The sequence below is a fragment of the Rhinatrema bivittatum genome, chromosome 5 (assembly GCF_901001135.1).
Source record: "Rhinatrema bivittatum chromosome 5, aRhiBiv1.1, whole genome shotgun sequence".
NCBI classification, from domain to species: Eukaryota; Metazoa; Chordata; class Amphibia; order Gymnophiona; family Rhinatrematidae; genus Rhinatrema; species Rhinatrema bivittatum.
The window spans coordinates 51,919,261-51,941,610 of record NC_042619.1 but is presented as its reverse complement, the minus strand read 5'-3'; the positions used below and the strand labels follow the sequence as shown (position 1 = coordinate 51,941,610).

Sequence of the window (22,350 nt, the reverse complement as noted above, 5' to 3'; positions counted from 1 at the left end):
TACATTAACATTTTTTTTGGTTCATTTCCTTCCCCTTCATTCTCCCTCCCACCTCCCCTCAGTCACTCCTTTCTCTCCCCCCTCCCTCCCTCCCCTCAGTCACTCCTCTCTCCCCCTCCCCTCAATCACTCCTCTATCCCCCCTCCCTCCCTCCTCTCTCCCTCCTCCCTCCTCCCTCCCTCACTCACTCCTCTCTCCCTCCTCCTCCCCCCTCACTCACTCCTTTCTCCCTCCTCCCCTCTCCCCCCTCCCTCACTCCCCTCTCCCCCTCCCTGTCCTCCCCTCTCCCAGTCCTCCTTTCTCCCCCTCTCCCTCAGTCACTGCCTCTCTCTCTCCCCCCTCCCCCCATTCCCCTCTCCCCCCTCCCCAGTCCACTCTCTCTCCCCCTCCCCCATTCCCCTCTCCCCCCTCCCCAGTCACTCCTCTCTCCCCCTCCCCCACTCCCCTCTCCCCCTCCCCAGTCACTCCTCTCTCCCCCCTCCCCTCAGTCACTCCTCTCTCTCTCCCCCCTCCCCCCCCTCGGAAGATCTCCAGGGGGGTCCTTCCGTCCGTCCCTCCCTTGCGCACATGCCGCCACTCCAGCACTTCGGGCCACTGCTCCAGCTCTTCGGGCCGCCGCCGCCGCCACTCCTGCCGCTCCAGCTCTTCGGGCCGCCGCTCCAGCTCTTCGGGCCGCCGTCGCCGCTCCTGCTTTTCGGGCCGCCGCTACTGCTCCTCCAGCGCCAATTTTAACAGGCACGCTCTGACCGACGTGCTCGCATGCGCAGTAGAGCTGCTCTCTACTGCGCATTTGCGGCACGTCAGTCAAGCTTCGTTTATCTAGTTAGATTGAAAAGCACCGGTCCAAGTACAGATCCCTGAGGCACTCCACTGTTTACCTTTTTCCACTGTGAAAACAGAACATTTAATCCTACTCTCTGTTTCCTGTCTTTTAACCAACTTGATTTTTTCTGTTTTATTGAAGTTTTATGAATTTTTGCAAAGAGGATTCGTAAAAATATATTGATATTTGTTTTATTACGTGACTGGATCTGATGTTTCTGTTAAGTGTTCTTTGTTTACTCTTTACATGATATTGTGCATTTATAAAGAAAATAAACTTTAAAAAAAACCGAGGGAACCGCGCCAAGGCCCGCCCACCAAAACGCCTTCAGCCTATCAGCAACAGCCCGGCTGGGTTTTAAATCCCTCGCCCTGCTAGGCGCCGCGCCGCGCGCCGAAGGAGCGCGACAAAGGGGCCTGCCCCTTTGTGTGCCCCTTCGTGTAGCCCCGCAGGACAGCCCTAACATAGAAACCTGATACAGCTCAGCCCTTCAGTTTCTCACGCTGGTCAACCTCCGCACCCCACATCATTGAGTTTTCAATCTCTCCCTCCAACTGTAATCTGTAAAAAATCCCTTTAAAACTCTACTTCCTGCTCCTACACTGCAGAACGTCCAGAGAAAGTGTACTACCGCACTCAGCTTTCAACTAGCATCAGACAACTTCCTCCAAGCACTCAGCTTTCAACCAGCACGCTGAGTCTGATGCTGATTCTGACGCCAAACCTAAACAAATAAAAAGTGACCTTCCCAGGACCGAATCACCGCTAGCACAAAAGGGCCTACCCCTATGTGCACCTCTTCGTACACCCCTGACGCATAATACATCCCCATAACCATCATCATCCACCTCTCGTCTTCAAATACCAGTTCTTCAATTTCACTCGACTATTCTCTAAGTCTACAAGTAATCCGCAATCATTCTTCACCTCTCATTCAAGCCTCAGTCACAATCAACCACCGTGAATATTCTTACCTCTCCACCCTATTCACATAGTAGATCTTTAACATTACTTTTCTATAATAATAATAAGACCTCCGACCTATTCTAACCATCATGCTCCGCGGTCTACCGATTCCGATTCTTCATCACAGGAGACACAATGCAACTAGTAACTTTCTTGGGACCTCTCATCCTCACACCTATAAAGCCCTCATTCCCATCATGGCTTCCCCTCTTACACAATTGCTTGGACTAACATTATTCTCACTATATCTATTCAACGCACAATCCATCACTAAAAAAAACCCCATTCTCAATGATCTTCTCCTAGAAGAAAACCCAGACGTATGCGCCATAACAGAAACTTGGCTCAAATCGACAGACACTGCTCTAATTAACCAACTACCTACACATTCATATGACTTCTTCTCCATTCCCCGACAGAAAAGAAAAGGTGGAGGAATTCTTCTTGCTACCAAAAAAGATTTGAATTTCACCCAATACTCTGTCAACTCTTCTACCAAACTGGAAATAGGCCTTTTCAAATCAAACCATCTCCAAATTCTTCTTGTATATGCCCCCCAGGCCTTCTCGACCTAGATGCCTCTCCTCTTCTGGAACTAATAGTCTCCCACATTAATTTAGATTCTCCAGCAATTATACTTGGTGACTTCAATTTACATGTCAACAATCCATCTCTATCTACAAATGGGAAAACTTTCATTACAGCCTTGTCTGCTTTAGGTTTCAATCAGATTATCAAGAAACCCACTCATAAAGCAGGTCATACATTGGACCTTATCTTCACCAATTCTGGTATCTCTAACTCAACTCAACCGATCTGCGAACCAGTACCCTGGTCGGACCACTCTCTAATCTCGACCACCATCACACTGGCACAAAAAAAAACAGCACTCCGCCCCTCAACAACAATTCTCCTACAGGAAAATATGTGCATCCGAGGACCTCCACAACCACCTAGTCTTAGAACTACCCCACATGGACCTTTCCTCTCCAAATTCGGCACTTCACTCATGGAATAATATTACAGAAACTGCAGCTAATAAACTCTGTCCTCTAACAACAAAAAAACTAAAACACAATATTCCAAAAAAACAACCTTGGTTTAATGAAGAACTACAAAATCTAAAACTTTCCCTCAGACGGAACGAAAGCAAATGGCGCAAATCCCCTTCAGCGTCCACCCTTTCTACCTACAAAACTGCTCTCCACAATTACAAAAATTCCTTGCAAAAAATCAAAAGAGACTTCTATGCTCAAAAGATCCATCATATGATCTTTGATGCTAAAGCCCTTTTTACCTACGTCTCCAATTTAACTCAAATCCAAACACCTGACATTCCATTTAACAAAGCACAAGAAAAGGCAGAGGAGCTTGCTCTCTTCTTCAATAACAAAATAGCTAACCTCCTTTCTAAAAATTCGCCCAATACTTCTTCCCCCTACAGTACCTATACACACCATAACAAATACATCTCACTCAACTCATTTGAACCAACTACAACTTCTGAGATCCTTAGAATACTGAAAAAGATGAAACCATCGACACACCCTTTAGACCAAATCCCTTCCAAATTACTCCTCCTTATTCCGGATACTATATCCAAAGCTCTGGCAGACATAATAAACTGCTCTTTATCTAAAGGACTCTACCCTGACGACCTTAAAATGACATCAATCAAACCGCTCTTGAAAAAACCAAAGTTAGACCCAGACGACCCCTCCAATTTTCGCCCTATCTCAAACCTCCCATTCATTGCTAAAGTCATGGAAAAACTGGTTAATTCTCAATTATCAGACTACCTGGAAGACCACAAAATTCTCTACCCTTCACAACATGGCTTCAGGAAATCGTTAAGCACAGAATCTCTACTAATTTCCTTAACAGACTACCTCATCCTAGGCCTAGATAAAGGCCAGTCCTACCTTTTGATTCTCTTGGACCTCTCAGCCGCCTTTGATACTGTTAACCACTCTATGCTCCTTAACCAACTATTGAACATCGGCATAACAGGCTCTGCACTGTCCTGGTTCCACTCATTCTTGAAAAACAGAGGCTTCAAGGTAAAAATACACAGTAAAGAATCTAAACGCTACCCTTCATCTCAAGGAGTTCCACAAGGTTCATCCCTCTCTCCCACCCTCTTTAACATCTACCTCCTCCCTCTCTGCCATCTATTAAACAACTTGAACCTTAAACACTACCTTTATGCAGATGATGTCCAGATTGTGATACCAATTAAAGAATCCATTAAAAAAACCCTCGATCTTTGGGAATATTATCTGCAAGAAATCAACTCCCTCCTTTCCAGTATGAATTTAATCCTAAATTCCTCAAAAACGGAACTCCTTCTAATATCATCTGAGATTAGCCACACCCCTACAATCCCTCCAACTAATCTACAAACAACAAAAGTAAGAGATTTGGGCGCAATCATCGATAACAGGCTTAACTTAAAAGCATTCATAAACCAAACCACTAAAGACTGCTTTCATAAACTGAATGTTCTAAAAAGAATAAGACCTCTGTTCCACATCCATGACTACAGGACTATCCTACAAGCAATAATCTTCTCCAAGTTAGACTATTGCAATTCTTTATTATTAGGTACCCCATCAACACATACCAAACCGCTACAAATGGTTCAAAATACGGCAGCTAGAATTCTAACAAATACAAGGAGAAGAGAGCACATCACCCCGATCCTTAAAGATTTACACTGGCTGCCAATCCATTTCAGAATTCTTTATAAGTCAATCACCATAATCTATAAATCCATCCAACAAATCGCTCCTCTCAACCTACAAATCCCTTTCATAAAGCATACTTCCTCCAGACCCATAAGAGAGTACTACAAAGAGTCTCTGCAGGTACCACCTTCCAAAACTTCCCTCCATATAACTTATAGAGATAGGGCTTTCTCCACAGCAGGACCCACTCTTTGGAATTCCATACCAACGGAACTTAGACAAGAACCCTGCTTATTGACATTTAGAAAAAGACTCAAAACATGGCTTTTCAAACAAGCCTTCCCAGACTCAGACTAAAAACAATTCTCTCCGATATTCAAATTCCAAGCAACAATTCTCTTTTATAACCATCCTGATAATCTTCCCCTACACTTTATAAACATCCAGAATCTTCATTACTTATGTTTTCTTCCTCATTGTTAAAAACTGCATTTTTGAACTGAACAATTCATTGTAAATCATTCACTTCCATCTTTGGAAACTTTACCATTCTACAGGTTAATACAACATGTTAAAGTTCCTATCTTTTCTTCTTCTTACTCCTAGTTGTACGTATCCTTGTTTATTGTAACTGTATTTATAATATGTATATTACATATTTGGTTCTATGTTCCAGTTATTACCCCATTGTTTACTGTAAACCAGCTTGATGTGATGTTATCACGAATGCCGGTATAGAAAAAAAATCTAAATAAATAAATAAATAAATAAACTGCAATAAATATAAAATAAATTTATATATATTAGTAAGGCATTTTTAATGTTGGTATGTACATTTTAATAGAATTAAAATATTTTAAAATGTCACTCATGCATGATGGCTGTTGCAAACTACTCAGAAATCTATTGTAGGGTGCCTGCTAAGGCATTATTTATCGATAAGAGTACAACTAGTAGGGCCTAGATCTCTATGTCTACTGCCCTCCCATGTTAATCTTGGGCCCCACCCAAATATTCAGTTCTGGCTATGCCACTGCTGCTGCCACTGCTGTGAATTGAGCAGCTTTGCTGGGTCCTCCCTCCATGTGCTTTTTTTCTGCCTTCCTCTTCAGTTACTGCAGAAATTTTCTGTTGAACTCTACTACTGCTGCTTTTCTGACTCTGTCTCCTTCTGGGATCTGGAGGAGTAAGTAATGTAAATATGTATTTTAGCCCCAGGCTACATTTAGAATATGCTACCATCCTGCTAGGTGCTGGCACAAAAAAAAAAAAAAGGGTTGACTGAAGGAGGCAGCCTTAGTTGTGGGGGGGGGGGGGGGGGGAGGCAAGGATCTGATGTCTTGTGACCTAAGCATTCATTTTTTTTTTTCCTCTTCTAAATACTGAAAAAAAAATGTTTCCCATCACAAGACTTTCAAACTTCTGTAAAACCTCTCTCAATAGTTTTCCTTAACCAGAACTGAGCCTGACAATGGCACTTAACATTCCTGCCCTCATAGCAGCGATTCTTTTCTATCTGTTAACTTTCACTATAGGCGTGTGGGCCGCTTGGAAAACCAAAAAGGATGGAAAGAATAGCAATCAAATTGAATTGGCCATCGTAGCAAATAGAAAGATGAATTTATTCATTTTGTTATTTTCCACAACTGGTAAGTTTGAATGTTAAGATATATTTATTTCTCTCATTCTGTGTCCATGGGAAAAATACATAGTAAATGAGGCCCTTTGTGATTCAGATCAGAGGGTTTGGTTTGGTTTTTTTTTTTTCAAATGACAGGGGGAAATGTGGCTGGCAAGTGTGAGAAGGAATAATCTAGTGAATGCGCTGACCTTTGTGACATGTTTCATTCTCCATGTGCTATGGATGTTTATGGTTTTTCTTGTATCTCAGCTGAACCTGTCACTGGCAATAGCAGTGCTCCGCCTCCTCTCTAGGAAACGGCCCTGAAATCCAAGTGCCAGATGTGCGATTCCAGGCTACCTGCCCCAGAGAAGGCTGTGTGCACAGCAGGTCCCTCCCTAGAGCTCTGTAATTGTAAAGGATATTGCAAAATGCTATGTTAGCACCTATAGTACCTCAATGAATCATTCGTAAAGCAGGCTTTCCTCCAGCACTCCCTCTGTGGACTACATCTAATCTAAGAGCTAAACTTTCAAAATGTTACACGTGGGGGAAAAAAAAAGTGCTTGCTTATATGCTTTTGTATTTGAAGCATTCATGCATAGTCTGTATTTCAGAAACAGGTCACATACACGTGTAAATACACTTTCGCGAGTAATAGTATGCATGAAAAACGTGGGCGTGTTAGGGATGTGTTGGGGCACGGTTTGCACGTATACACGTGTCACTATTTTAAATGCGACTTACATGCAAACGTCATCAACACTGCTCATGTAGCTTTATTACAGCTCACTCACGCACCAGAGTTCAAGTTTCGTGGTGATTTGCCATTTAACGTTTGGCAGGCTGGCTTCTCCAGGTGAGTGGACACGACAGCAAGCTGGGGGTGGGAGTGAGTGCCCCTGGGACAGACTGGGCTATACTAAGGGGGTACCTGGGACAGACTGGGTTATACTCGGCGGGGGATGGGGGTGGCAGTGAGTATATCTGGGACTGTCAGGGCCATACTTGGGGAATTAGGGGTAGAGAATCCATTTTCAAAATTACTCTAATGGCTTATGGATACTTATGTGACAACAGTTGAGTAGGGAGAGTGAACAAAGGAGGAAAAGGAGGAGGAGGAGGAAGTACCCCTTATAGGAAATATACAGGACAAAGACGTACTTTTTGAAACTCTCAGAGGAGCAAGTCATGTGCAGTTTCAACAACAGAACCATACTGTACCTATGGCAGCAGTCAGAGCAGGACATGTACCCTTGCATGTACACATCAAGGTAACCACCACCTTGGCATTTTTGGCCACTGCCACCTTCCAGATACCTCTATTGGTCACGGCTGGAATAAGCCATTCTGCAACCTCCATACATATAGAGCACTTCCTGGTTATATTTGTCAGGAAAATACACTGTTCCTTTGGAACAGACAGCAACAACAACAAATAATGACTGATTTCTACCAAACTGCACTTTTCCTTTCTGACTTGGGGGCTACTAATTGCACTCACATCTTTATAATGGCACCAGGGGATGTTGAGGCCTCCTACTGTAACCTCAAGGGCTTCCACTCCCTCAATATGCAGGTGGTCTGTGATGCCAAAGGGATCATCGCAGACATTGTGGCCAGGTTTCAGGGATCCAGTCAACGATACCTACATCTTCTGGAGTCAGGAATTCATGTCCACCTCCAGGCAGGGCACATCACCAGGAGCTGGCTTCTAGGTAGGAATGCACTTAGTACCATCAGACTCCTGCAGTCATCCTGGTTGGCTTTCTTCTCTGTGGTGTAAGAACGATAGTTTTTCTTTTCCTTCACATCTGCAGATTTTGGGACATAGAAGTGATTTAGACAAATTTACAGCAGCAGCTTCTGGTGAATGGAGCTCCTACAAGCACCTCTCTATAGATTCCTCTTCTGTTTTGTAAGTTGTGCAGTGCTGGAAAGGGCCACTTCATGTATGCTCCAGTAAGGTGAGCACTGCACACTGTCAGACTGAAGTGAAGAACAGTTTTATCAAACTGCCAGTCTTTTTAATTCTGTTTAATGTGGATTGGAAAACGAGTCACTGTCAGTCAGCATTTTTTGCAGTCAGCACACACATACACTATATCTGTATGTATATGTGTGTGAGAGAGAGAGAGAGACCGGTATCCACACACACAGTAGAGTGATACTCTGAGTGGGTTACAGTTACAGTATCAATAAATTAAAAATTCCTTTGTAATATTCAAACCCCCAGTAGGCAGTACACTTCAACAAATTATATCATGAAAGGGAAAGAAGGGAATGTTGGCAGGGTAGGGGAATTGGTGCAGAAGGAACTCAGTGTAGCAGCAATGATAAAAGAAGAAGTTCTGCACCAAAATTAAAGAAAGTCATGGAAGGTAGCTCAAGGCAGAAGAAATTGAAATTTGGGGAACATATGCCACCGCTACCTGTTCTTTTTCCTCTTGTTTTGGAGCAAAAGGAAAAGGTGGGAGAGTCATCCAAGACTGGCAGTAGCAGGGCGGGGACACAGACAGAGGCAGCTAAAACCAGCAGCATGCTCCTCTAAGGCTCCTCTTTCTGAGGCAGTAAAGGCACTATTTTTACCAGCTAATTCAGAGGAAGAATCTTGTCTGGGGTTCTCTTAATCAGAAGGTATTGAACAGCTAGTAGCTGAAGAGAAGTTTGGAAATTTAGTCAGTAGTGTATTAGCCTCCAGTGAGGTGATGAGGGAAAGAGATGATACTGACAATGTTGAGATCAAGCCCCAGGAAGAGCAGGCAGCACAAGCAGAGGGCATCAGTGATTCCCCTGGAATTTTTTCCTCAGGGTCCACCCTCAACATCAACTCCAGTGCTGTCATCAGCCCCCAAGGATGTAGAGAAGAGATTGTGAAAGACATCCCTGATCTGGAGGGACTTTAAAATGAAAGAGGCCCTGCATTTTCCTCAGTGTATTCACTGTAGCAAGGATATCAGTCAAGGGAGGCAAGTGGAGTAACTGACAAATGCTGGCATAGTATTACCTCCAGAAGCAGCACAAATTAACATTGGCTTAGAGTAGCGTGGCAGTAGTAGCTGGGGAGCCCTTCTATAACTAAACGTATAAGCCAAAGAGGTTGAAAAGGGGGAAGACTTTCCCCCAAGCCCCTTCTACCAGTCAGGCCAGCAGTCCCCAGCTATGTGTCTGTTCTATATCTGCTGCTCGACTTAGCAATCTGTTAGCGATTTGCTAGGTAGTTGACAATCTGTTCTATATCTGCTAGGGAGTTAGCAATTTGTTATGAATCTGCTATGGACAAGATGATTGATGGGAGGAGCAATCAGATAGGAGAAGCAATCTGTAGAGAAAGCTTTGTGTAGCGGGCTCCTGGAGAGGTAGTCTCAGATATCATCTTGCTAAGGAGTAGCAATCTGTAATGAATCTGATATAGTTGTGGGTGGATCCCTGGGCCGATGGCAGATGACCACTTTCCCAGGAGGATACCCTGAGAGGGACCACCGGCTAGGCTGGAGAATGGAGACAGACACACATTAGTTCTTTTATTAAACAGGTTATTAGAAACCACCAGAGGTGGCAGTAGTGAGCTGATATGCCCGGCAGGGCTGTAGTCCCTCAGGTACTGGAACAACGATCCCAGGATGGCTGAGCTGTTGAGAAACTGTAGAACGTGAGTAGGCAGAGTAGGCAGTGTTCATGAATAGAACTAGATGACAAAACTCACGTAAGGTCTCAAGTAAGCTCAGGAGCTGGAAAGGATTAGGCCCTCGAGGAGCGAGTACCTGGTTCCAGGGAAAGCTCTGAGAGAGCGATGGTAACTCACAATTATTTGTAGCAGTGATAGCTTCCAGGCAGTAGAGAATCTTCAGAGTGTCCAGGAACATGGGCCCTCGAGGAGCGAGTACTGGTTCCTATCTGTAATCTGAAAATAAAGAAAAGAGCGAGGCCCCCGAGGAGCGGGTACCTCTGGTAAGTTCGAGGAGGCAGAGTAGCTTGGAACGAATCCCCTTGCATATCCTTACTAACTCAGTTTGTTAGCATTTTCAAAGACCTTTAAACATTGGAAGCAGATGACGTCATCTCAGGGGGAAGCCCCTGAGGTACGCGCCCTTGCTGGTACAAGAGTCTGGACGCGCGCGTGCGCCCTAGGCATCAGGACAAGATGGCGGAGTTGCAGCGTCAAGCCAGTCCAGGGATGCCAGAGGGAGACGGCATAGAAACGCTGCGGTAGCCAGCCATCCATCAGACCCGGAGGGAGTCGCCACAGAGGTAAAGAGGGCAGAGTGAGGGTGTCGAGCAGCGACGGTTGCAACAGTGTCCGAAGCAGTAACCTACCATGGACGAAGTGGGATGGTGTTCCATAGCACTGTCCCAAGGCAAGAGGCAGGAAGCATCTAAAGTAGTAATGAGGCGTATTGGGGAAATGTTTGCCTTTGATGACCAGCCCCTGCTGGTAGTGGAGAGCATAGGCTTTTTCCCAGTTACAAAGTCTTCTCCAGGACTACATTTAATAGGAAGGTCATCCTCATCCTGTACAACCAGCGCCATAGTCAGATCCAGGACAACTGGCTAAGGCAGAGGGGAGTAGCATGCATTTCAAAAGTGATATCTGGACCTGCATGAACTCAACACGTGTTTTCCTCTCCCCAGTGGCGTAGCTACGGATGGGCATGGGTGGACCGTGGCCCAGATAATTTGGGCTCAGGCCCACCCAATCAGCATTGCCTGGCAGTCCAAGGCCATATCACAGGGCCGCAGCAGACTTGCCTGGCATGCACATCCAGGGGCGTGGCAGCCAAGAGGAGGAAGAGGCCCGCAAGGCCGCCGGTGGTCCCCATACCACTGATGGCCGAGAAGTGGAGCAGGCCCTTGAGACCGCTGGTGGACCCATCCCACTGGCAGCTGAAAAGTGGAGCAGGCCCACGAAGCTACTGGTGGACGCAGCCCAGCATCAGCCGAGAAGAGGAGTAGGATCAGGAGACTGATGGTTAAAGAAAAAAAACCCTTACCAGAAGCCTGTTCTCCTCTCCTGTTCCTTCACATAGGCTGGCCCTGCGGCATTCAAAACACATGCGGCTAGTAAGTGCTCTATGCTGGTCTCATATCGCGAGATCAGCATAGAGGACTTGCTAGTCCCACAAGTTTTGAATACTGAGGACAGGCACATGAGGAGCAGCAGCAGAACAAGCTCCCCTGCCTATGTTTTGTTTTTGTGTGCGTGTATGTAAATGGTCGCTGCCTGGGAGTGTTTGTGTCTGCCTGGGTATGTGTGAACGGTAGCCTGCCTGTGTGTGTGTGTGTCTGTGTGTGTCTGTGTGTGTGTGTGTGCGTGTATGTGAATGGTCGCCTGCCTGGGAGTGTTTGTGTCTGCCTGGGTATGTCTGAACGGTAGCCTGCCTGTGTGTGTGTGTGTGAGTGCGTGTTTGTGAATGGTCGCCTGCCTGGGAGTGTTTGTGTCTGAATGGTAGCCTGTCTGTGTGTGTGTGTGTGTGTGTGAATGGTAGCCTGCCTGGGAGAGGGTGTATGTGAATGGAAGCTTTCCTGGGTGTGAGTGAGTATGTGGATGATAGCCTACCTGGTTGTGTGTAAATGGTAGCATGCCTGCAGGGTGTGGGGTGTGTGTGCGCGTGTGTGTGTGTGTGTGTGTGTGTGTGTGTGTGTGTGTGTGTGTGAATAGTAACCTGCCTGAGTATGTGTGTGTGAAAGGTAGCCTGCCTGGGTATGTGTGAACAGTAGCCTGCCTGTGTGTGTGTGTGTGTGTGTGTGTGTGTGTGTGTATGTGAATGATCGCCTGCCTGGGAGTGTTTGTGTCTGCTTGGGTATGTGTGAACAGTAGCCTGCCTGTGTATGTGTGTGTGTGTGTGTGTGTGTGTGTGTGTGTAAGTGCGTGTATGTGAATGGTCGCCTGCCTGGGAGTGTTTGTGTCTGAATGGTAGCCTGTCTGGGGGATGGGGATGTAAATGAGAGCCTGCCTGAGGAGCTGGGGTGTGTGAATGGGAGCCTGCCTGGATGTGTGTATGTGATTGAAAGCCTACTTTAAGGGGGATGTGAATGGAGCCTACCTGGGGGTGTCTGTGTGAGAGAGACAGCATGTGGGAATGGGAGCCTGTGTGTTTGTGTGAGAGTGGTAGCCTGCATATGAGAGAGAGAGTCTGTGTGTGTGTATGTATGCATGGAAGTTTGAGCAGGAGCCTGCATGTGAGAGAGAGCATGTGAGATCCTGTGTGTTTGTGTGGGAATATGAAGCTATGTGAGAGAGCATATAAAAGTGAGAGTGTGTGTGTGTCTGTGAGGGACAATGGGAACATAAGAACATGCCATGCTGGGTCAGACCAAGGGTCCATCAAGCCCAGCATCCTGTTTCCAACAGTGGCCAATCCAGACCATAAGAACCTGGCAAGTACCCAAAAACTAAGTCTATTCCATGTTACTGTTGCTAGTAATAGCAGTGGCTATTTTCTAAGTCAGCTTAATTAATAGCAGGTAATGGACTTCTCCAAGAACTTATCCAATCCTTTTTTAAACACAGCTATACTAACTACACTAACCACATCCTCTGGCAACAAAATCCAGAGTTTAATTGTGCGTTGAGTGAAAAAGAACTTTCTCCGATTAGTTTTAAATGTGCCACATGCTAACTTCATGAAGTGCCCCCTAGTCTTTCTATTATCCGAAAGAGTAAAAAACCAATTCACATCTACCCGTTCTAGACCTCTCATGATTTTAAACACCTCTATCATATCCCCCCTCAGCTGTCTCTTCTCCAAGCTGAAAAGTCCTAACCTCTTTAGTCTTTCCTCATAGGGGAACTGTTCCATTCCCTTTATTATTTTGGTTGCCCTTCTCTGTACCTTCTCCATCGCAATTATATCTTTTTGAGATGCAGCTACCAGAATTGTATACAGTATTCAAGGTGCGGTCTCACCATGGAGCGATACAGAGGCATTATGACATTTTCTGTTTTATTCACCATTCCCTTTCTAATAATTCCCAACATTCTGTTTGCTTTTTTGACTGCCGCAGCACACTGATCCGACGATTTCAATGTGTTATCCACTATGACGCCTAGATCGCTTTCTTGGGTAGTAGCACTTAATATGGAACCTAACATTGTGTAACTATAGCATGGGTTATTTTTCCTCTATGCATCACCTTGCACTTGTCCACATTAAATTTCATCTGCCATTTTGATGCCCAATTTTCCAGCCTCACAAGTTCTTCCTGCAATTTATCACAATCTGCTTGTGATTTAACTACTCTGAACAATTTTGTATCATCTGCAAATTTGATTACCTCACTTGTTGTATTTCTTTCCAGATCATTTATAAATATATTGAAAAATAAGGGTCCCAATACAGATCCCTGAGGCACTCCACTGCCCACACCCTTCCACTGAGAAAATTGTCCATTTAATCCTACTCTCTGTTTCCTGTCTTTTAGCAAGTTTGCAATCCACGAAAGGACATCGCCACCTATCCCATGACTTTTTATTTTTCCTAGAAGCCTCTCATAAGGAACTTTGTCAAATGCCTTCTGAAAATCCAAATACACTACATCTACAGGTTCCCCTTTTTCCACATGTTTATTAATTCCTTCAAAAAAGTGAAGCAGATTTGTGAGGCAAGACTTGCCTTGGGTAAAGCCATGCTGACTTTGTTCCATTAAACCATGTGTTTCTATATGTTCTGTGATTTTGATGTTTAGAATACTTTCCACTATTTTTCCTGGCACTGAAGTCAGGCTAACCGGTCTGTAGTTTCCCAGATCGCCCCTGGAGCCCTTTTTAAATATGGGAGTTACATTAACTATCCTCCAGTCTTCATGTACAATGGATGATTTTAATGACAGTTTACAAATTTTTACTAATAGGTCTGAAATTTCATTTTTAGTTCCTTCAGACAGCATGTGAGATCCTTTGTGTGTGAGCATGTGCGAGTGAGAGCCTGTGTGTTTACATATGTATGGGAGAGGGAGCCTGCATATGTGAGAGAGCCATGTGAGAGCCTGTGTGTTTGTATATGAGAGAGCATATAAGAGTGAGAGTCTGTGTATGCTGTAGGGGGGAATGGGAGCCTGCACGTGAGAGTGAGAACCTGTATTTTGTGTTTGTGGGAATGGAAGCATCTCTGTAAGAGCATGTGAGAATGAGAGCCTGTGTGTGAAAAAGAGCATGTAAGTGAGAGTGTGGGGGGAGAGTGTGAGCCTGTGTGTATATGAGAGAGAGCATGGAAGAGTGGGATGCTGTGTGAGAGAGCATGTGTATGTAAGACAACATGTGTGAGAGAGTCTGTGTATGTGTATGAAGGAGGAAGGAAAGAAGACAGGAGGAGAGAGAAAAAACCGACAGAATAAAAGAGATCCTGAAAAAGGAATAAGAAAAAGACAGACAAGGGGAAAAAAAGAGACTGGGACCAACTGATGAGAAAAATAAGATCAGACAACAAAGGTAAAAAAATATATTTTGCCTTTCAGCGATTGGAATATGCCATCTTTGGAATGTGCATTTCTTAAATATTTGTATTTTGCTTTTTCTTCAGTATTCCAATGTTCAGAGAGTCTGGTTTCTTAGGCTTTCCATTTCAGTTTTGTTTGCATGTTTCTGTATCTAATTTGTAGTCCCTTATTCTGTATTAGGTAAGGGTCTGTCTGTGTTGGGCATGTGTGCCAGAGATGCAGTATTTTGGCTAGCGTGTTGTTCCTCTGTAGGGATTTGTAGCAGTCCAGCTTGTTCTGCTTGCCCACTAGGTAGCGTCTTAGTGGTCTAGAGCTGGTATAATGTTTGCCTTGCTGCCTTTTTGTAAATAAGGCTGCTGTGGCTGCTTGAGCCCTGACAGTTACTCCTGTTATGTGTGGTATTGTAAGATTCTAGGTCTTTATGTATTTATTTATTTTGCAAGGGTTTGTATTTCTTCACATAGGGGCCGAAGCAATAAAGTGTGCCCAGCCTACTACACGGCTAAACAAGTGGTTGGACGCACGTTTTAGGTGCGCATCCATAACCCCCAATGCAATAAAGGGGATCAGCGCGCGGGTCCAAACAAAGGCGTTGCTAATAGCACTCATCACATGTAAATGCCAAGTAGAAAATGCCATGTAAATGCCATGTAGAAAATGCCATTAGAAAAGGCTATTATCATCGCGATACTAAGTAGGAAGAACCACAGAAAGCAGCACCATGTAAAAAAAAAAAAAAAGTCTTGGCATAAAAAAAAAATTTTGGGATGCACAAATCACCCACAATATACATGCTCCGGACCATGTATGTTGTGCGTGCATATTGTGTCGGTAAATTAGCTGCCACGGGAAAAAAACGGACGCTCATAAATTGAGCATCCATTTCCCTAACCCGCACCCAGCCACGTCTCTTAAGCACCCAATGCCATGGACATGCTACAGACACACAATTCATTTCTAGTGCGTCCGTTTTAGTGCAGCAGCTCATTTACATATTGCATTGGGCGCCCAGAAGACGTGATTGTACGCGTGTTAATAAAACGTGCGTCCATATTGCATCGGCCTGAAAGTGTTTGGCAACAAAGGGAATTTGCTTTGCTTTCACTGAGGTGACACCGGAATTAGAATTTTATTTTTGCATGTCCTAATTCTGTTTTGCACCTGTTGCAAATCTTTTTATGATGATGATTATGATTATCGCAGTTTTATTTTGGTTTTATGCATTTTTGGGAAGAAGATTCATAAAAGAATGTATTGATATTTTTTTTATTACATGATTGGATCTGATGTTTCTGCTAAGTTGTTCTTTGTTTACTTTTTACATATTGTGCATTTATAAACTGCAATAAATATCAAATAAATTAATATAGATTAATAAGGAATTTTTTAATGTTGGTAAGTGCTTGAAGTAATGGAATTAAAATATTTTAAAATGTCACTCATGATGCTTGATGGCTGTGGCAGACTCCACAGAAATCCATTGTAGGAGGCCTGCTAAGGTTTTATTTATCAATAAGAGTACAACTAGTAAGGCCTAGATCTCTCTGTCTACTGCGCAGCCATGTTAACCTTGGGACCTCCAAAATATTCCGTTCTGGGTACGCCACTGCCTCTCCCTGAGGGCATACTTGGGGGACCTGGCTGAGGCAGGGGCAGGCTGCAGTTCTAGCAGGGACAAAGCATAAGTGTACAGGTTGGCTTTGCTGCACCCCCAGTTGATGCAGAGCCTCCATTCCTTCTGCAATATTCTATCAGCCATATGAAAGATGCTGGAGGGCTGGGAGCTAGACCAGAGAGGCAGGAGTCTTCAGGCAGGTGTCTTTATGACAGACAGTGAGGGAGATATAGTAAAGGCAATAGAAGATGGGTATTTGTCGCTTTTCACACTTGCTGCATCTGGCAGTGAAGAATGACCTGGGGCTGGGGACCTCGGGAATCTATTCCTGAAGGATCTGATAGAGAAGTGCAGGAAAATAGCAGGGCATTTCCATCAAAGCATGACGGGAGGCCATCTCATACACAGAAACTCAATATATATAGTCAGAGTTATACTCCTTCTAGACGTTAGTTCTCCCAACATGCTTACTTAAAGGCATAGATAACCAAGTGCAATCCTATGCGGCAGCAGAACCAGAACCACCTACCCATAAAGAATAATGGTAGAGGTTAAGCAGTAGAGTTCAAGTGAATTTAAGGGTCACCTGCAGTCTCCAAATTTGGACCATGACTATATACTGGATACCTACTATATGCAAATTTATCCCATGCATATTCAGTGTGGCTAACCTAAATTCCTGACTGGCTCTGGGGTCACTAGAACTGTTTTGGAAAGCCCTCTTCTAAATAAATCTAATCTATGTATTCTTTTCACTTTACAGCCACATGGATTGGAGGAGCATATATCAATGGCACGGCTGAAATAACGTATCTCCCAAAAGGAGGACTGGCATGGGCACAGGCTCCAGTAGGATTTTTCATAGGACTTTTAATTGGTAATAAAAAATAAAAAACAACTATTGAATTCTATTATTTAAGCTTGTAGAGGTCCATATTCAAAAGAATTTGTCTGGCTAAGTCCCAAACCTAGCCAGACAAATCTGGTGTTTAAATATCCCCCTCCCTCGTGACTGGCCAAGTTTTAGCTGATAAATCATTATCTGGCCAACAGATGGATAAAAAAAGAAGCATTCCAACAGCGTTCTTGGACAGAGCAAAGTTATCCATCTAACTTAGTCAATATTGAGCAGTATCTGGCTAACTAGGTCATTCATCAAGCTGCGCTAGGTCTCAAACATGCATTATATTACGGCGATATTGCACGATATATGCGATATTTTGCATCTCCTTGCCCAGATACCCTCCCCTATTACAATGATCTTCTTTGCATGCGATTTGCATGCATGAATAATGCAAATGCATGCAAAGAAGGTCATTAATAGCCAATTTGATACAAATATTTTATTGCGGCCAACTGAGAAAGTGGTCAACCACGATAAAATAACAGCGGTTCCTTAGAAAGTGTTAGATGTGCAATGGGAGGCCCGGGACCATAATGCAAACCCGAAGTTTCCACTGCACATTTAAAGCAGCAGGAAAAATAAAATGAAACAGCAGCCAAACAGGGAGGTTGAGTGGGGATCAGTGCTGACCACCGTTTCAACCCAGGACTGCCAGTCAAGGTGGCGCCAACTCCCCCAAAAAGAAAAAAGGTTTTACATTATGCGCATGGTAGCGATGGCCCTCACCCCCGTGGCCCTCCTGACTGCATCCACTCCAACCCCCCACCCCCCGGCCCCCCTGAAGTGTTCCACTACCCAACCCCACCCCACCCCCACAGCTTCCACTCCCAACCCCCACCTTCAGGCACCCCCCAACATCAATCAATCCCAACTCCCCACCTGCCTGGCTCCCCCAATAGTATCTACTCCCAACCACTTACCTCAGGCCTCCCCAAAGTTTTCCACTACCCACATTCTGCGTAGAGCGGCAGTGGCCTCCCAACTCCACCACCCCCTGCCCCCCCGATGTCAATCACTCTCAAACCCCAGCTCCTTGGCTCCCCCAATGTCAATCACTCCCAACACCCCACCCCTGGCTCCCCGAAAGCATCCACTCCTACCCCCACCCCCCCAAAAAAAATTGTAAAAGATTTCAGCACACTCCCCTCTCCTGCCCCCCTCCAGAAGTCCCCCTACCTGAAAAAGGATCCTGCATTGGGGCCAGGTGCACCCTCGCACCCAGCCCAGTCGGTGCCATTTTCCACATGAGTCTGATCCCCAGATCTTACCCCAGTCATGCAGGATCCTTTTTGAGGTAGGGGGGCTTTTGGAGAGGGGCAGGGGTGGGGGGGAGGTTGCAAAAATGTTGGTTTTTTTTCTTGGGGGGGTGAGGGTTTGGAAGTGATTGAAATTGGGGGGCGTGGGGGGTTGGAGGGTTGGGAGAGGATACTGTCGGGGGGGGCGGCTGGGGAGGGGCTTTGACTTCAGGGGTCCGCTGCCGCACACACAATGTAAACATTTTTTTCTATTCGGGGGAGTCGGGGAAGCCTCAACTGGCAACCCTGAGTTATAATGGGAGTAAGCATTGACCCTCCGCTCAACCTCCCTCTGTGGCTGCAGTTTTATTTTGGGGGGGGGGGGGGCAGCAGCTGTTTGAGATGATGGCAGTCCCATGAAGTTGGGACCGCCATCGCGTTAAAGGGCCACTTGCCACATTCTTTTCTGTTGCGGTATTTGGCCACATCACAAAAGAACGTGCCATACAGCCGCGATGCGTTTTTGGGGGAGGGGCCCCAATATCGCGGCGAAACACCCCCCCATGATAGTGGGACCCCGCAAAAAATCATCACGGCTTCAAGAAGCTGGGCCTAAATTAGCCAGATAATTCTAGGACTGCCTCAGAGCAGTCCCAAACTTATCTGGCTTCATACCGGCTTGCGACACTTGACTGGAGTTGCTTTCTCCTGCAGTAAACATATATCATATGCAAGGTCACTCTTAGGAAGATAATCAATTAAAATTCACTTTCTAAAAGAGGAATGTTGCATTGAGGAATTGGCTGAAAACATAATTTGATTTTACCAGGCGCCATCTTCTTCATAAAACCAATGAGATCCAAAAATTACATGACCATGATGGACCCTCTGCAGGAAGCCTATGGGAACACAATGGCCAATTTTCTCTTCCTTATATCACTGATAGGAGATGTGTTTTGGTTTGCTGCTATTCTCGCTTCTTTAGGTAAGAAATATACAAAAATCCACCAGAATGCAGACTGGAATAAAGGTCAATATGTTAATAGATTGAATATAAAAAATATGTACACATTTTTTTTGTTTTTTAATATACTGAACGAACACACTAATTAAACTATTGAACCAATAACTACAGTATCTATGTACAGTATTTATTGTAGCTGGGTACCGTGGGCAGGACTTTCTGATCAAAAAAAATGGACTGTGTCCTTTAACATTTACCATCATTCAGATGGTGAAGTCAAACGTACTTCAGGGATTACAAAGAAAGCACATGAACTAAAAGAGATCGATATTGCCCGCAGTCTGATGCAGAGAAATATCCTATGTGTAAGCAGATCTGGATAAAACCTGACATTTTTTGTTTTCGATTTTGTCTTCTGCACAATAAATCAAATAGTGCCATATTCTAGACTTATGCAAAAAATATACATATTTTTAATCCAGAGCATAAGAACATAAGACTTGCCATACTGGGTCAGACCAAAGGACCATCAAGCCTAGTATCCTGTTTCCAAAAATGGCCAATCCAGGAGAGTTGCACCTGGCGGGATCCCAAGGGTTAGATAAGATTCCAAGCTACTTATCCCAAGAATAACCAATGGATTTCTGCAACTTTGCCTTAATAATGATTTATGGACATTTCCACCAGGAACTGGTCCAAACCTTTTTTAAACCCGGCTACACCAGTAACTTTCACCACATCCCATGGCAACGAATTCCAGAGCTTAATTTATTCATTGAGTAAAAAAAATATTTTTATTATTAGTTTTAAATGTATCACCTAATAACTTCATTATGTGCGATTCTCAACCAGTATGTCGCGACACACCACTGTGTCGCAAAGAACAAGCTGGTGTGTTGCAGCCTCCATGGGCAGAATATAGCGCTCTCTGGTCCCCCGCTGGTGCGGCTAATCTTGCCTTCCCCTCCTCTGCTCCTGCGAAACACAGCAATCTCCTTCTCCATCCGGGCTGGTAGCAGAGCCAACAGCAGCACTCATCTTACCTATAGGACACCGTGGGGGGGAGGGCGGGTGGGGGAATGGCCTTCCTCTTTTCAGTGCAGCCAGAAGAGGAAGTGGGGTGGTGGGCCTGCGTGGGAAAGAGAGATCACATTGCTAAGACGGTGAAAGAGGAGCAGCATGGGTGTCGGAACTCATTGAAGAGAAGGAGCAGGGATGGGTGGAATTTCCAAGCGGTGCAGCGCCAGTCCCAGCAGCCCCAAGAAAAGAGTCCCTTCGGCTGCGGGGGTTGGAGGAGGACAGGCTGAGGCGGCTTCTGCCCACTTGTGCTCCCGGGAGGAAACAGACAGCCTATGTGTGTGTGTCTGAGTGAGACTGGACATGTGAGAGCGAGAGCGTGTGTGGGTGTGTGAAACTGAGCGTGTGAGAGTGAGAGACACTCTGTGTGGGTGCGTGAGGGAGACTAAGCATGTAAGAGACAGCCTGTGTCTGTATCTGGATGAGACTGAGAGGCAATATAAACTCTTTGAAAACAGGCACTCAGATTGAGCACCCGTTCTCCTAAGGCCCGCCCACCTCTCCTGGGCTTGCGATGCAATAGGCTAATGAACTGCCATGTTAAAAAGGATGAGCTAAGGGAAATTGTGCATCCCTAGTGAGTCCTAGGCATCAGGCGCCCAGGAGACGTGGCAGGGTGTGGGTTAGGAAAACATACACTCAATATGAGCATCCATTTTATCCCGCAGCAGCTAATTGACCAGTACAATCTATATGGCCTGGAGCGTGTATATTGTGAGTGTATATCGTGTGCTCTGAAATTTTATTTTTTTCAGGCAAGCCTTTTTAATTTTGCATGGTGCTGCTTTCTGCGGTTCCTCCAACTTAGTATCGCGAAGATCTGTGGTTCTTCCTACTTAGTATCGCGACGATACTAAATAGGAGGAACCAAAGAAAAACAGTATTTTTTGCTTTTAAGTTGAGCCCTTGTCACGCGGCAAGACTTTACACCTGCTCCGTTGGCAAGCATAACATTTTCCATGTTAAAAAGTACGCCTCGGGTGCTAAGTGATCTTTTTCCATCGGGGTAATAGCTAATAGCCTCATCTACATGGCATTTACATGTGATGAGTGCTTTTAGCTATGCTCTTGTTTGGACGCGCAGTTCGGACACACTTATCCCATTACTGCATCGGGAGTTATTCTAGCACATCTAAAACGCATATTTAACTGCATGTCAAGTTATGCGCTAGGCTGAGCACATTCTATTGCATTGGTCTTTGAGCATGTAAGAGTGAGAGACAGCTTGTGTGTGTCTCTGTGAGTGAAACTGAGCGTGTGAGAGTGAGAGACAGCCTATATATATGTGTGTGTGAGTGAGATTGAGCATGTGACAGTGAGAGACAGCTGGTGTGAGTGAAACTGAGCATGTGAGAGTGAGAGACAGCCTGAGTATGTGTGTGAGTGAGACTGACAATGTGAAAATGAGAGACAGCCTATGTGTGTGTTTATCTTTGTGTGTATGTCAGAGACAGCATGTGAGAGTGAGAGACAGCCTGTGTGTGTGTGAGAGAGAGTGTGTGTCAGAGAGTGAACATGTGAAAATGAGAAACAGCCTGTGTGTGTGTGTGTTTATGTTTACATCAGAAACTGAACATGTGAAAGTGAGACAGCCTGTATGTTTGTCATTATGTGTGAGTGTGTGTGTCAGAGACTGAACATGTGAGAGAGACAGCCTGTGGGTGTATGAGTAAGACTGAGGGAGAGCATATGTGGATATATGAGAGAGAGAGGAGAAAGTCTGTGCACAACAATCCACTTGCCTTTTTGCCTGCTAATCCACAACAATCTCAGGACACCTGGAAATCATAAATTCTCAGGTATGGAGAGCAGAGGATTTTTTTGTTATCCTTATTAGTTTTAATTGTTGTATGTTTGCGTCTGCTGTTTTGAAATATTTTATTCGTGTTTGGCACAGTTCTACAAGTTTTTAATTGTTGGATGTTATTCTAATCTTCAGCTGTTATGAAATATATATTATTTTTATTTCTATGATTTTATTATTATTGATTTTATATTTGATTTTATTGTTTGATGTTTTTA

General features: G+C 44.8%; 1 protein-coding gene across 1 annotated transcript in view; it reads left to right on the top strand.

The window, feature by feature from the left end:
• Positions 1 to 5,942: 5,942 nt before the first annotated feature.
• The window catches only part of LOC115091497 (high affinity choline transporter 1-like), an 86,293-nt gene continuing 69,885 nt past the window's right edge, over positions 5,943 to 22,350 (top strand). The window contains exons 1-3 of the mRNA XM_029601708.1: positions 5,943 to 6,125; positions 16,912 to 17,025; positions 19,117 to 19,272. Of these exons, the coding sequence (XP_029457568.1) occupies positions 5,948 to 6,125; positions 16,912 to 17,025; positions 19,117 to 19,272 (448 nt within the window). The 5' untranslated portion in view covers positions 5,943 to 5,947. The remainder of the gene's footprint in view (positions 6,126 to 16,911; positions 17,026 to 19,116; positions 19,273 to 22,350) is intronic.